The 16595-nt window shown below is 49.6% G+C and overlaps 1 protein-coding gene across 1 annotated transcript in view; it reads right to left on the reverse strand.

Moving 5' to 3' along the window:
• arsh (arylsulfatase H) overlaps positions 1-16595 on the reverse strand; it is a 78476-nt gene that overhangs the window by 4064 nt on the left and 57817 nt on the right. The window contains exon 8 of the mRNA XM_084313779.1: positions 15861-15995. Coding sequence (XP_084169905.1) covers positions 15861-15995 — 135 coding nt within the window. The remainder of the gene's footprint in view (positions 1-15860; positions 15996-16595) is intronic.

Genomic DNA, 16595 nt, shown 5'->3' on the forward strand with positions numbered 1-16595 from the left:
GGAGAAGAGGAGAAGGGGGGGTAAGGGAGGAGAGGGTGTGTATGTACTGTATAGTCTGGCAGTCTTCCAGGTGTGTAAAGAAACGACTGCATTGAATGGAATGACTAGAATGCAGGTCTGATACTGTAGAGTAGCTGTGAGTTGATATTCTTCAGATGACCAAGGGGCATGGGCGGAATGTGTGGCAACCTGCCAAGCCAGCAGAGTATATAGTAGACCAGAAACTATAAGGGACCACTGATACTGAGACTGAGAGGTGCTGCCAAGGGTCATGTGTAGTATGTTACAAACGTCAAGAAACTTAAAGGAACACTCCAACATTTTGGGAAAAACGGTTATTTGGCATTTTTCCCAGAGTCAGACGACGAGAAGATTGAAGATCAGTTTCATCTCTGTGCATCGGTTATGGAGTTGCTGGAAGTAGTATAGCTGCTAGCTGCTCCCTACTGCTTCCAGTGCTTGTGCTAAGCTAGGCTAGCAGCTCCCTACTGCTTCCAATCCTTGTGCTAAGCTAGGCTAGCTGCTCCCTACTGCTTCCAGTCCTTATGCTAAGCTAGGCTAGCTGCTCCCTACTGCTTCCAGTCCTTATGCTAAGCTAGGCTAGCTGCTCCCTACTGCTTCCAGTCCTTGTGCTAAGCTAGGCTAGCTGCTCCCTACTGCTTCCAGTCCTTGTGCTAAGCTAGGCTAGCATGCATCTGGACCTCTCTCTGGGGCTACTGGACACACAGAGATGAAACACAAAGAGATGCCAATAAGAGTATTTCCCAAAATGTTCCTTTAATTGATTGTGTTTTGCATTCATGTGGATGTGTAAAATGTAAGATTACTTTTAGGGAGAAACCAGATTATATATATACTGTATATCATTCCTTTTCTGTCCAATGACCCCAGTGAATAATGTTGAGTCTCCACTGACCAGGGTTTAGCCGTGCTCTGGCCTGTCTGGCACACAGTGAGTGTTTCCATTGTCCTGGCTGAGACAGACACCTTTCACAACCTAGTCAGACCTGTTTTTTCTGTATGTATTACTTATTCAAGTTACACATATTGCATAATGCATTTGCATAGATGTGAAAATATATGTTAGCTTATGTTATTTTAACATAAATCCTTTTATATTATCAGGTTAAGAACCCCATATTACTCCATCAATCAATGATCAAACCAGTAAATAACAAAGAAGAATATCATCAAATACAAGCTATGAGATTAAGTTAACCTAGGTCCTAAGAGAACTATGGTGCTAAGAACATGTGGGACAGATGTAGCATGTTACAAAACCAAATGGCTGCACACAACCTTGCAGAGGCCATACATCCAACTAATGGAAGATACCATTTCCTTGGATTTCTTGACCTTCAAAATGTGGAAATAGACACAAAATGTGCAATTCTACGTCTATTTGAAGTCAAGATGGGCAAAAATGAATAATGGTGGCCATTTTGAAAAAACTAAATTTTAACATACTTCCACCATCTAGATTTTAAATATTGTGTTTAGAGCATCAATATAAACGTAAGAATTTGAATATATAATTCTGTTACAATTAGTCTTAGATCAAACCCAATTTTGCCTGGACTACAAAAGGGAAAAGGAAACATGTTGTCCTCAGCGAATACTAGTTTTCCAGCTCACGCCGTGCATAACGTCACCTTGAAGAGGAAAGTGATGAAAGGACGGCCAAAAGCCTGCCTATGCATTCATTTAGAACAATTATCAGACATCTGTTTGTTTGCCCTACTAAAGTAAAGCCTGCCCGTCCTCCACAAGGTTTAGAAGTCACACTTGAGAATAACAAGGGGGAGAGCAGAGGAGAGCGGAGGAGAGGCAAGGAGGGATGGAGATAAGAGGAGTCTGCCAGATATTTCCATTAGAGTCTCCTCACGTTCCTCCTGTATACAAAACCACGTTGTACTGACGACCGAGAGGACACAGTGAAGTCTGCGGACATGCTGGTTCATTTCACTACATTTGGGTCCCTTTGCTATGAATGGAGTCAGGGCTTTCCCCAGGACTTTCAAACAAGGTGGTGCTGAGTGGCCATCTGGCTGTCTGACTCTGGGGAAGACTCTGGGGAAGTCGGCAAATAAGCTACAGTAATTTCCCAAGAAGTTGGCGTGTTCTTTTCAGCGAATCAGTGTCGATCTGACCCCTTACCTCTGCTGAAAAGTATAGACTTTTTGTAGACCATTTTGTTTGGGGTCATTACATAACAATGACCGACAGTCACATTTTCTCCATTTGAGAATCTAAGATGCTCCTATGTGGCTTTGATTTAATTGCGACAGGCTCGACATGGCTATTGGGATTGGACATCTGTAAATATATGTGTGACTACAAGGATATTAGGACATCAACTAATAGATTTTGTGTGTGTCAACTAATAACGATAGGTTATGTAGATAACCTAGTTATATTAGTATTGGCTAAGCGTCCCGCTCTGAGCCTTACGAGATACTTCTATCTCCTGTGATACCTAATGTATCTCCCACGAACAAAAAACACATGCACCCCACCTGTATGGGGCCCCGCCCCTTATGGTGGCATTACCCATATAACCATGACTCTGGTCATGAAACACCCTTCCTCGCCAAAAACCCGTCCCAGGAAAAGATCCCTCAAGAGGGAACTCAGGGCGCGCAGAGCGGGACGCTTAGCCAATACTAATATAACTAGGTTATCTACATAACCTATCGTTATATTTCGTATTGCATCGCGTCCCGCTCTGAGCCTTACGAGATAATGGGGAAGAGCGGGCGCGAGACCCGACAGATGTACCCCCTGAGGACCCGTAAGCCCACATCAAGGGGTGCGGGGAGCCCTGTCACCCCATCCTTCCTAACGAAGGGGGGCGCAGTCAACTCCACCTGAATGCGAACAAGAGGGAGCCAGAACCCCTTGAACACACCGTACAGGCGGAACCACGTGTGACTCAACACACTGCGGCCCATACCCATACACTCCTGCTACCCGACCAAAGGACGGGAAGCAGGAAAGGCCACAGACCCCAGAACCGCCTGGGAGACAGAACCCCCGGTCATGTCCATGAGGTAAAACCTTACAAAGGGGCCCGGTGAGGACCATGAAGCTGCAGCACAGATGTCCTCCACCGAGGCCCCACCCAGGAGAGCGGCAGAGGCAGCCACCCCACGAGTGGAGTGCGCCCTGACGCCCCCAGGGGGATCCTGCCCAGCCAACGTGTAGCAGAGGGCAATACCCTCGCACAACCAATGGGACAGGCGCTGCTTCGACAGTGCCTTACCAGCACGAGCCCCACCGTAACAGACAAAAAGCTGGTCGGTAACCCTGAAGTCCTGAGTACGGCTGAGGTAAAACCCCAAAGCACGGACTGGACATGACAGGTGAAGGCCCGCATCTAACTCACTAGTGTGAGGAGGAGGACGAAAAGCCTGAACCACAATATCCCGGGAGCGGAAGGAACTCCGGATATTCTTAGGCACGAAAGCAGGATTAGGTCGCAGAGTGGCACCGCAATCGGTCCGAAAAGACAGGCACTCTGGACGTACCGAGAGAGCACAAAGCTCACCCACGCGTTTAGCGGAAGTGACAGCCAGTAGGAACGCGGTCTTGAAAGACAGCCGTCCCAACGGCGCCTGCTCGAGCGGCTCAAACGGGGCCAAGGACAACCGACCGAGGACCAATTGAAGATCCCAAGTCGGAGCCAAGGAGCGTTGCACCGGCTTAACGCGTCGAGCGCCAAGCAGGAAACGCTTCACAAGAGGGTGGCTGAACAAAACAGTCCCCTCAAAACCCTCATGACAGGAGGATATAGCTGCCGCATATACCCTCACTGTCGAAGCCGACAGCCTACCAAGAAGAGACTGGAGATAACCCAGAACAGCATCCAGGGGGCAGGAGACTGGGTCCCAGCCCCCCCCCCCTTACACCATTCTTGGAACGCACGCCACCTGCCCGCGTAAACCGCGACAGTGGAGGGAGCATGTGCCCACTCAAATCACGCCAGCCTCTCCTTTGCAGACCACTGCCGGTTTGACGGGAGTGGGAGGCAACAGCGCGATACCCCGCCTGGCGAGGGCGAAGCCGGGGTAACCCCTGCTGAGCATTCAACAGAAGAGGCACCGAGTCCCCCTGCTGACCACTGGAGCTAGTGGCAGCTGTAACACCAGGTTCCACCCACCCACAACCTGCGGTGTAGGAACCACGCGACGAGGGAACATTCTCACGGACAGACCCAGGCTCAGCCATCAACTGGGTGTCAGCCCCTGTCTCCATGAGAAGTGAAGAATGGGGCCGCATACGCTTCAAAGAAGGTTCGCGGCCCGCAGCCAAAGGAGAATGCTCAGAGCCCCGCTTCTGGGGATACCAGAGAGAGGATTGAACGGGGAGCGGGCTGCTCGCGGCAAAATGACGACGGGGTGGTTTACCAACCCCGAAATCACCCAAAATGGCCGATCCCTCGGCCGCCAAGACTGTCGGCCTTGCGAAACCCTGTCGATTCTCCAACCAGGGCACCACTGGCGGGGGAAACATGGCCGCCTGTCGAGGATCTCGCCACAGTCGTTGACGAGACCGTGCTCCCACCCCTGGCTGCACAGCGTGAGGCGGTGTAGGACCCGAATCAAAAACCGCCTGCGCCTCCACAGAACGCCCAAAAAGACTATCTGTGGAAAAAGGAGTCGTGAGGAGAGAAAACCTATCCTCTTCCCCAAGAGGAGACTGCTCCAACCAAAGATGCCTAACAACCAAAGTCGATAGCATCCGAATCCTCCCCGCAGTTATAGCTTGCGACTGAGTCAAGATCTCTATAACACCACAAACATGAATCACGTTCATAGTGTCGGTTGGACCCAAAGACCTACAACCCGACGCCATCTTGGATAGGAAAGTAGCCAGCTGAGCCACAACACTGGCCGCCGCTAAATGCCATCCTGCAGCAGTATACCACTCATTCGTCCATACTGCCACCCTCCGAGCCGACATGCTATCAAGCAACGGCCGGGCGGAACGTCGTTCATCCCCGCCTGGGCACAAAAAAGAAGCTACCTGGCTACTTAGCCAAGGTACCCCCGGGCTGCACCCCGTCGTCAGCCCCTTCACCCGCAAAAAAGGTAAATAGAGCTCAGCGAACCCCCCCACACCCACCACCGACTGACCTTCATCAATGAAGGTGGCAAGAGGAGGGAAAAGCGGAATCCCGCGGCAGGGATTATTAGACATTCCAGCGTCAACATCAGCGTTAGCAGAAGAAGCAGCAGTAGCATTAGCATTAGCAGTAGCAATAGCATTAGCGTCAACAGCATGTTCCAGGATCGCCAAGACATCGCCCACTACAGTGGAACGATCGCCAAGCCGCCCCGGCCCTGGTGCCGAAACATACTCCACAGCACGACCAACACCGACATTGACGCCTACTGATACAGACCTCACCTTTGTACAAGCCGACCCGTTAGCCAAACCTTGTACGCTGCCCCTCGGTCCGTCGCCGTCAGCCGAGGAACCACCAGCATAGGTCTCATGTGTCGCCGAAACAAGCTCCAGAGAATCCAGGGAAAAACAACTCTCCGGTAAGCTCTCAACATTATTAATCTTCCTTAATCTTTTCATTCCGCTAGCTCGTATGGTGCACGCATCCAACACGCTGGGACGAAAATAGAGGAAGGGTGTTTCATGACCAGAGTCATGGTTATATGGGTAATGCCACCATAAGGGGCGGGGCCCCATACAGGTGGGGTGCATGTGTTTTTTGTTCGTGGGAGATACATTAGGTATCACAGGAGATAGAAGTATCTCGTAAGGCTCAGAGCGGGACGCGATGCAATACGAAATATAACCTACCTTTCTAGATGCTGTGTATCAACTAATAACCTACCTTTATAGATGCTGTATCAACGAATAACCTACCTTTATCGATGCTGTGTATCAACTAATAACCTACCTTTATAGATGCTGTGTATCAACTAATAACCTAGCTTTATAGATGCTGTGTATCGACTAATAACCTACCTTTATAGATGCTGTGTGTTGTGAAGGATCAGATTTAACCAAATATATATATTTATTTAGGGATATATATTTAATAGTATTTGTATATCGTTTGATATCCCTTGTATATTCCTTGTACATATACACTGAATATCCCTTTAGTCTACTAACAGCCCATAATAGTTTCATTCTCTCATTGGACAAGAACTTGGCGCCAGCAGCCAAGCCCCTTGGTTCAAGTTCAATCGTGCCGACGAACATGTCGTTACTAGCCCGGTTCCGCGTAGGAATACGTCTGGCGAAATACGAATGGTACTATTTGTTCACAGCGCATATATATATGGCGCAAGTAAAGTAGAACTTTTTTTTAGTCCCTTAGCCCTTAGTTCTTTACCCTCCAACCTAGTGGCAAGACGTTAAGCCTCACCCACGATACACGTGTGGTGCAGTATGGTCAACTTGGCCTCAGAATGGCATTGAGACATCGTGTGGATTAATAGTTGAATTGTCATAGTTTGGCACTATACCGTCGAGTGGGACGTATTTCTATTAAGTTAATAATAGTCTATTATGTATGGTGCATCGTTCGGTTAGAGTTATAAAGTGAGCAGTACCCCCATCGTTTCCTCGCGTTATCTAGAGTCTTAACCAGGCTGGGCAGACCACGTGTGGTGCTTTCATCCGAGGAGTTCTGGGCCAGGACGAGTGGACCTGCACATTGGATTACCTTACCCGGACGACGGCGAGCCCTACACGGCTTGGATTATCTACTTGCTTTGGGTGCTTTGATTATGCCATGGATAACAGCCAACACTGGTAAGTGTTGGAACTACCCCCGAGAGGAGTCCAGGTGAGACGGCGCTCTAACCCGAGTGAGGTCGCCTCACGTCTCTTCGTTGTGGACCGGCAGCTACCGTCTACAAGAGGGCCCAGCTGTATTCATCTGTGGACCAAGGTTCTGTGGGCACCGTGTTCAGCACTCTGAATTCTCCCAAGAAATCGTTGGCCAGATGGGATATCGCCAGCGGCTCTCCTAACCCCCCCCCTTACTGACTTACAACCAGCGGGACCCCCTTTAGTGTATCCAGCTATAATAATTAAGTACCATCGCTATAGTTCCATAAAGAACCAGGTTGTATACTTGCTTCCTGCGTAACCAGAGATTGGACATTCAATGTTGATTTGCCTACGAATACTCATTTGCCTTACAAGTGCATTCAAATCATAAATGTCATTAAGTGAACGTTGTATATACCCTTTGCTATATATTAAATATTCGATTTATACATTTGTGTGGACTTGGTTTCATGGTGGGAAAGTGTTCATCATATCTATATCATGTACTGTGTGGCCAGTAGTTAAAGTACATAAAGCGGTAGTGGTTTAATGATACCATACTTATCAATACAGTCAGGGAATTGTACCCCTCAGTTACAATTGGTCCTTCGAGCCGGAGGGTAACTAGTGTAATATTAATATAGTGTTATTAATATTGAAATGGCCTATGATGAACACTCCACGAAACGGTCCTCCTAACGTAGAACGCCCGCGGCGCAGACGACAGCCACCTCCGTACTTAGAGGATTACGCTGTCAGTCAACTACCTAGCCTTCTACAAACGGTAAACGCGGTAAAAGTAGAAAGTAAAATTATGTCTGACCTTAACGACCAGGTTACCCCGACCACAGAGGCCCTAGTGGGTTCTAATGTAACTGACCAAGCTCACGGTGGGGACCAGGAGGGAGCTGACATGCCTTTACCCCCCGCCAATACCGAAGAAGTAGTCCCCGACCAGCCCCGGGAGGAAGACAACCCTACAGAGAGAGAACTCTGCACGGAACAAGATGAGGAGAGCGCCGAGGAGATAGAGCTCCAGGACTCCCCAATGAGTACAGCCAGGAGCGGCTCACCTCTACAACCGTCTTCCCCCAGCGAAGCGGAGAGGATGCTATCACAGGCGTTCCTCGTCAGCCTGACAGCCTCTACCGAACGCGATCGACTCCAGGGTGAACGCGATCGACTTCAGGGTGAACGCGATCGACTCCAGACACAGCAACGGAGCGAAGAAGAGCGCATACGCCTGGAGATGAGACGCCTTCAGATGGAAGAGAATATGGCAAGAGACCGAGCAGACACCCAGCGTGCCGCTGCCGGTGCCCAAAGAGAAACAGAGCGCGACCTCGCTCTCATCCAGTGCGAAACCGAGCGCGACAGACTACAGGGCGAGCGCGACAGACTACAAGCCGAGCGCAACAAGTTACAAGCGCAGCTAATGGAGCAGCTGATCCTCAAGGCAACACCCTCTCCCTCCGCCAGGGGTTCAAGGAACTCGTCGAGACAACAGTCAAGGGCAGCGTCTCCTAACCGAGCAAGCGACCCTGAACTTGACCAACAGACCAAGCCTATACCCCCCGCAGACCCCCTTCCCCGACCGGTCCAAGCGAGACCCAGCTACAAGGAAGGAGCGGCATACACTGCGGAGAAGCTAAATAAACGACTACAGGATCTAGAGGACCTGATAGAAGAAGAAGAGGGAGAGGAGGAGAACCAAGCCCGACGACAGCACAGTACTCCACCGGACCAGGAGGTCCAGTACAGCCCAGGCTATACCCCCGCGGCGCTGCGCTACAGACCCCCGACTCTATTCACGGGTGAGCATGACGCACGACCAGCCCCGAGGAATAGCACCTGGACCAGCGGGCCATGGTACCCTGCCGGTACCAGCCCACAGAGAGGCGCAAGAGGAGACTCGCCTAGGAGGCCTCTCCCCCAACGCTCGCCGATGTATCAGCCATCCACGGCGTCATACATTGGTACACCGACGTTTCCAGACTTCACCTATGAGAATCGAGCACAGTACACGGAGCTCCGGATGTGCTTAGAGACAATGATGGTGGATGTCGCTGATGAACGCCACAAGTATGCAATATTACTGAAGCACCCGAAAGTACCCCGAGCGCACAATATAGCGCTAGCCTATGCCACCTCTACGACCCCATACACCGCGGCTCTAGCAGCGCTGGACCAGAGATATGGACGTATATGGGATTACGTAATCCAAGAGATAAGGCATATTGACCGCCTACCCCCAGCAACAGACAATCGCTCATTAGACGACCTGTCTATAAAAGTGCAGTCCCTGGTAGGGATGCTGGGAGCGCAACGAGAAAAGGGTATGCACGAGCTATACGCCAACTCTAACGTCGAGAGGATTTTAGAGAAGCTGCCACCCGCCAGACAAGAGCGCTTTAGGCGGCAGAGAGACCACCGTGATCCTAACGGTCCCGAACCATCCCTCCTCGATCTAGCCGACTTCCTGGCGAGAGAAGTCAGCAGCTTACGACTGGATACGTTCGTGCGGAGCACACCAAGCTCCAGAGAGGGACCCAAGAGAATAAACGATGGAAGAAGATCGGTGACTGTCATGCACCAATCAGAATCAGTACCGAGCAGTAAGAACCACAGTACCCCCTCGAGAAAAGAGAAGTGGAAGATGGTGTGCCCGTACTGCGAGAAGGAACACTGGCTGTCACAATGTGACCTGTTCACAAAGATGAATGCAGAAGAAGTGAGTCAATGGATAAAGTCCAACAGGCGCTGTTACCGATGTGCGCGCAGTCACATGGCAGCCGAGTGCCGCCTAAAGAAGAGGTGCAGTCGGTGTGACGGAGCCCACCTAGATGTCCTACACGACAGTAACAGAAGAAAGCCTGCACCTGCACCATCGAGCAGCACCAAGGCAAGTGTCATGTACATTGACCCCGCCAGCAGCAGCGGCGCCCAAGTGCTCTTAAAGGTAGTCCGTGTAACATTGAGCTACCAAGATAAAGTCATGGACACTTACGCCGTCCTTGATGACGGGTCAGAGAAGACCCTTCTGCTCGCGTCCGCTGCGGCCCAGCTGGGACTGCGGGGGAGCGAGAACCAAATGACGATTCGGACAATAAGAAGAGATTTAAAGACGATAAAAGGCGAGAATGTCTCCTTCACTATCGCAGCAAGCGGGCAGCCAGAGCGACGGTATAGGATTACAAATGCTTTCACCAGCCAAGAAATAGGACTATCACAGTACACCTACCCCATCGCCAAACTGATGGATAAATATGTGCACCTGCGTCAACTACCTATCCCGCTCATAGACGGCGCCACCCCGACCCTGCTGATAGGCTCCGACCATGCAGACCTCATAGTCCCGATAGACCGGGTCCATACAGGACCCAGAGGCTGTCCTGCAGCAGTCGAGACCCGCCTAGGATGGACACTACAAGGCCCCCTCGCTAAATCTCTCAACCGAACAGCAGCCACTAGCTGCCTCCACTCCAGAGTGACAGAAGAAGACACCACTCTCCTGCAGCATGTCGAGAGGCTATGGACACTAGAGACAATGCCCTTTAAGAACGAAAAGAAAGACATTCGTTCTAAAGAAGACATTTACGCCATAAACCTCCTCGAGCAAGGGACAAAGAGAGTCACAGTCGGCGGAGTGATGAGATACGCAACTCCACTCCTGAGGCGAGAGGGAATGCCCACCTTTCACGCAAAGAAAGACGCTACGGAGCGGTATCTATTGAACACAGAGCGGCGCCTAGCCAAAGACCCCGCTCAAGAGAGTGTGTACTGCGCTGAGATTGAGAAGCTAATCACAGCGGGACACGTGACAAAGATTGACATTAAAGAGGCCGATCAGACGACCGAATCATGGTACGTGCCGCACCACAAGGTCCACCACAACGGCAAGGATCGCATTGTGTTTAACTGCAGCTACCAGATCGGATCCCAAAATCTGAATAAAGAGCTCTTGCCCGGCCCCACACTCGGCCCCTCTCTACTAGGCGTGCTACTACGCTTCCGCCAGGACAAGGTGGCTATCAGCGGGGATATCAAAGGGATGTTCCTGCAGGTGAGACTAGTGGAGGAGGATAAGCCCCTACTGCGGTTCCTATGGAGAGAGAGGACCGGAGATGAGCACCCAGCCATCTACCAATGGGAAGTCCTCCCCTTCGGAACCACATGCAGCCCGTGCTGTGCTACATTTGCACTACAGAAACACGTCGCAGAGGACCCAGCAGCAGATGAAGAGGTCCGACACAGTGTGAAGAACAGTTTCTACGTGGACAACTGTTTACAAAGCGTTTCGACTCAAGAAGAAGCCGAGGTTCTCCTACTCAAGCTACGCGCCTCCCTGATCAAAGGCGGCTTTGATCTCAGGCAGTGGGCCAGCAGCGACCCGCACGTATTGCGCAGCCTCTCCCCCGCGGACAAGGCTGCCAGCAGCGAGACCTGGATGGCGACCATCCCAGGAGAAGCCCAAGAAATGACACTAGGACTAGTCTGGCGCTTCAAAACAGACTCGCTCCACTATAGACACAAACCCCTGACCACGGAGCAGGGAAGGTCGACGGCGATACCGACCACCAGACGGAGTGTGTACAGAACACTCGCCAGACAATATGACCCGTTGGGATGTATTCTACCTTACACCACCAGGGCAAAGATGATTGTACGAGCACTATGGGACAAGGACCAGGGCTGGGACGACCCAATACCCGCACCCCTTGCCTCCACATGGAGAGAGTGGGAGACGGAACTCCGCTCACTCCCAGGCGTCAATATACGCCGCAGCTACTTCCCACCCACAGTGAGGCCAGAGACATGCAAGATGGATCTACACGTCTTCAGCGACGCCTCCGAAGTAGCCTATGGATCAGTGGCCTACTTGCGTGCCCAAGAGAAGGGAGGAGAGATACACACCGCTTTCATCCTGGCTCGCTCAAGAATAGCCCCACGAAAGCAACAATCTATCCCGCGTCTAGAGCTCTGCGCAGCCCTAGCAGGAGCGCATCTAGCCACGTTAATCCAACGTGAACTCACCATTCCGGTGCACAGAACAATCTTGTGGTCAGATTCCACGACAGTACTCACATGGATCAAGTCTGATTCATGCAGATACAAAGTCTTCGTGGGAGTCAGAGTCACCGAGATTCAAGAGTTAACAGAAACAGCGAGCTGGCGGTATGTGGACACCAAACACAACCCAGCTGACGTCATCACCCGGGGAATGTCCCTAGATGACCTCACCCGTCGCAACATCTACAGTGACGGACCAGAGTTCCTCAAGCTCCCGGAAGAAGAGTGGCCTACGCCCACCCCACGGGAAGCGAGTAAAGAGGAGGCTGAGAACAAGAAACCTATGTTCTGTGGACTGAGCACAGTCGCCTCCACAGACCCCAACATAGATGATTGCATTACCCTACAGAGTGCGCAGCTAAAGACATTCCTGTGGCACCACCCAGAGATTCAGCCCACTGCCGACATTTCAGCAGCTGACTACGAAGAAGCAGAACTTCTTCTACTACAACGAGCCCAGAGAGACTCGTTCCCCGACGAGCTAGACTGTCTACAGGGAGGAAAGCCCGTCCCATCAGACAGCAGACTGCTCCACCTGGCACCCGAGAGTGACGCCCATAATCTCATCAGAGTGGGTGGTCGTCTGCGGAGAGCCCCCGATCTACCGGATGACGTTAAGTACCCGATAGTCTTGAACAGCCGACACAAGGTCACAGAGCTGATCATAAAGAAATACGACGAGGATGTACACCACGCAGGAGCAGAGAGAGTCTTCGCGGAGATCAGACGTCGCTATTGGATACTTCAAGGAAGAGAAGCAGTGCGACGCTTCCAGCGAACCTGTCTAGACTGCCGAAAGTGGCGCGCGCAGCCCAGCATACCCCGGATGGCTGACCTACCTCCCTGTCGCCTCCGACTCGGCGACAAGCCATTCCACTCCACAGGCATGGACTGTTTTGGCCCGTTGTATATAAAGAAAGGAAGAGGAACCGAGAAGCGGTGGGGTATTGTATTCAAATGCATGACCACCAGAGCGATACATATCGAACTCCTTCCAACCATGAGCACAGACTCATTCCTTATGGCCTTCCGAAGATTCACATCACGGAAAGGAAAACCGTCTACATTGTTGTCTGATCACGGGACAAACTTCAAAGGCGGAGAAAGAGAGCTGAGAGAGAGCTTCCAAGCTATGGGCCCAGAACTTAAACCCACCTCGCTCCATCCCAGATTGACTTCCAGTTTAATCCCCCGAACGCACCCCACTTCGGTGGAACCTGGGAACGAGAAGTACGTTCTATAAAGACAGCCCTGTACGCCGTGCTTGGGGCCCAGACTGTAGCGGAAGAAGTCCTAATGACAGTCCTCACGGAGATCGAGGGAGTATTGAACTCCAAGCCCCTCGGCTACGTCTCCAGTGATATAGCAGATGTCGACCCAGTCACCCCCAACACACTCTTGATGGGGCGGCTGGACCCCGCGCTACCCCAGACAAGGTACAGGCCTGAAGAAGCGAACGGCCGAAGAATGTGGAGGTACAGTCAAGTACTAGCTGACAAGTTTTGGAACAGCTTTCTACTCCACTACCTACCGTCTCTACAGACCCGCCAGAAGTGGGTAAAAGAGAGAGACAATTTGACAGAAGGAACAGTCGTCATGATTATCGACCAGTCACTACCCAGAGCTATGTGGCCGGCTGGCCGCGTAAGCAAAGTGATCACCGGTGCCGATGGCAAGGTGCGAGCAGCTGAGGTGCTCGTCCAAGGGCGAACTTACACACGACCCGTGGCGAGGCTAATAGAACTGCCTAGACTCCCAGACACTATCGATGACGACCATGACCCCATGACTTTGTGAGTTGACTGACCCTTACAGCGGACCTTGAGTGGTAGACAGTGCGGTTAATCTGTCTCTGCTTAGCTAATTAGGTGGGACTAATTAGGGGGCGGCTGTTGTGAAGGATCAGATTAAACCGAATATATATATTTATTTAGGGATATATATTTAATAGTATTTGTATATCGTTTGATATCCCTTGTATATTCCTTGTACATATACACTGAATATCCCTTTAGTCTACTAACAGCCCATAATAGTTTCATTCTCTCATTGGACAAGAACTTGGCGCCAGCAGCCAAGCCCCTTGGTTCAAGTTCAATCGTGCCGACGAACATGTCGTTACTAGCCCGGTTCCGCGTAGGAATACGTCTGGCGAAATACGAATGGTACTATTTGTTCACAGCGCATATATATATGGCGCAAGTAAAGTAGAACTTTTTTTTAGTCCCTTAGCCCTTAGTTCTTTACCCTCCAACCTAGTGGCAAGACGTTAAGCCTCACCCACGATACACGTGTGGTGCAGTATGGTCAACTTGGCCTCAGAATGGCATTGAGACATCGTGTGGATTAATAGTTGAATTGTCATGGTTTGGCACTATACCGTCGAGTGGGACGTATTTCTATTAAGTTAATAATAGTCTATTATGTATGGTGCATCGTTCGGTTAGAGTTATAAAGTGAGCAGTACCCCCATCGTTTCCTCGCGTTATCAAGAGTCTTAACCAGGCTGGGCAGACCACGTGTGGTGCTTTCATCCGAGGAGTTCTGGGCCAGGACGAGTGGACCTGCACATTGGATTACCTTACCCGGACGACGGCGAGCCCTACACGGCTTGGATTATCTACTTACTTTGGGTGCTTTGATTATGCCATGGATAACAGCCAACACTGGTAAGTGTTGGAACTACCCCCGAGAGGAGTCCAGGTGAGACGGCGCTCTAACCCGAGTGAGGTCGCCTCACGTCTCTTCGTTGTGGACCGGCAGCTACCGTCTAAAGAGGGCCCAGCTGTATTCATCTGTGGACCAAGGTTCTGTGGGCACCGTGTTCAGCACTCTGAATTCTCCCAAGAAATCGTTGGCCAGATGGGATATCGCCAGCGGCTCTCCTAACCCCCCCCCTTACTGACTTACAACCAGCGGGACCCCCTTTAGTGTATCCAGCTATAATAATTAAGTACCATCGCTATAGTTCCCTAAAGAACCAGGTTGTATACTTGCTTCCTGCGTAACCAGAGATTGGACATTCAATGTTGATTTGCCTACGAATACTCATTTGCCTTACAAGTGCATTCAAATCATAAATGTCATTAAGTGAACGTTGTATATACCCTTTGCTATATATTAAATATTCGATTTATACATTTGTGTGGACTTGGTTTCATGGTGGGAAAGTGTTCATCATATCTATATCATGTACTGTGTGGCCAGTAGTTAAAGTACATAAATCGGTAGTGGTTTAATGATACCATACTTATCAATACAGTCAGGGAATTGTACCCCTCAGTTACACTGTGTATTAACTAATAACCTAGCTTTATAGATGCTGTGTATCGACTAATAACCTACCTTTATAGATGCTGTGTATCAGTGAATAACCTACGTTTATAGATGCTATGTGTGTCAACGAATAACCTACCTTTATAGATGCTATGTGTGTCAACTAATAACCTACCTTTATAGATGCTATGTGTGTCAACTAATAACCTACCTTTATAGATGCTGTGTATCAGTGAATAATCTACATTTATTGATGCTATGAACGAATAACCTACCTTTATAGATACTGTGTATCAACTAATAACCTACCTTTATATATGCTGTGTATTGACTAATAACCCACCTTTATAGATGCTGTGTATTGACTAATAACCTACCTTTATAGATTCTGTGTATTGATGAATAGCCTAGCTTTATAGATTATGTGTACTGACTAATAACCTACCTTTATAGATGCTGTGTATTGACTAATAACCTACCTTTTTAGATGCTGTGTATTGACTAATAACCTACCTTTATAAATGCTGTGTATTGATTAATAACCTACCTTTTTAGATGCTGTGTATTGACTAATAACCTACCTTTATAGATGCTGTGTATTGACTAATAACCTACCTTTTTAGATGCTGTGTATTGAATACCTACCTTTTTAGATGCTGTGTATTGACTAATAACCTACCTTTATAGATGCTGTGTATTGACTAATAACCTACCTTTATAGATGCCGTTCCAGCCTCCTTTCTGTCCATGTTCATCAGAGTCTTCAATGTGTCCTCCATGGTCAGAAGTCAGGTACATCAGAGTGTTATTGGCCAGGCCTAGAGAGTCCACTGTCTCTGTTATCTCACCTGAAGAAAACATATTAAAGGGGACATATTTTAGTAATTTTCAACAAGTCAATATAGGTCTTTGAGGTCCCCTAAACACATGTTTCAATGGGCTGTTTATGTGCCTATAGCGAGCAAGCTGCTTTTATTGTACAAATATGATAGTTATCATACATCTAGCATTCCAACTTTCAGACTAGACGTTGCAGATCAAATATGACTCAAGATCCAGCTTAAAATGTTATCAAGATATCCTCACATGTGCATACAAGGTCTTACTAACTACGGCGATTGTGGCTGCAATTCTGAATGTCTTTTTTCAAGAGGGAGGGGTTTCTTGTCACTGATGAACTGCAGAAACAGTGTTGAGACATTCATTGCAAGGCAGCTTGTCGAAGTGTCCTTGAGCAAGACACTTAACCCCTAATTGCTCCCGGTGAGCAGGTTGGCACCTTGCATGGTCTCCTCTGCCGTCGGTGTGTGAATGTGTGAGTGAATGGGTAAAATGTGAGGAACAAATTGTAAAGCGCTTTGGATAAAAGCGCTATATAAATGCAGCCATTTACCATTTACAAACCCCTCTTCTGTTAAAATAATGCAAAGCACAGGAAAGGGCTATTT

Source organism: Notolepis coatsorum (genome assembly GCF_963971535.1).
Source record: "Notolepis coatsorum genome assembly, chromosome: 5".
NCBI classification, from domain to species: Eukaryota; Metazoa; Chordata; class Actinopteri; order Aulopiformes; family Paralepididae; genus Notolepis; species Notolepis coatsorum.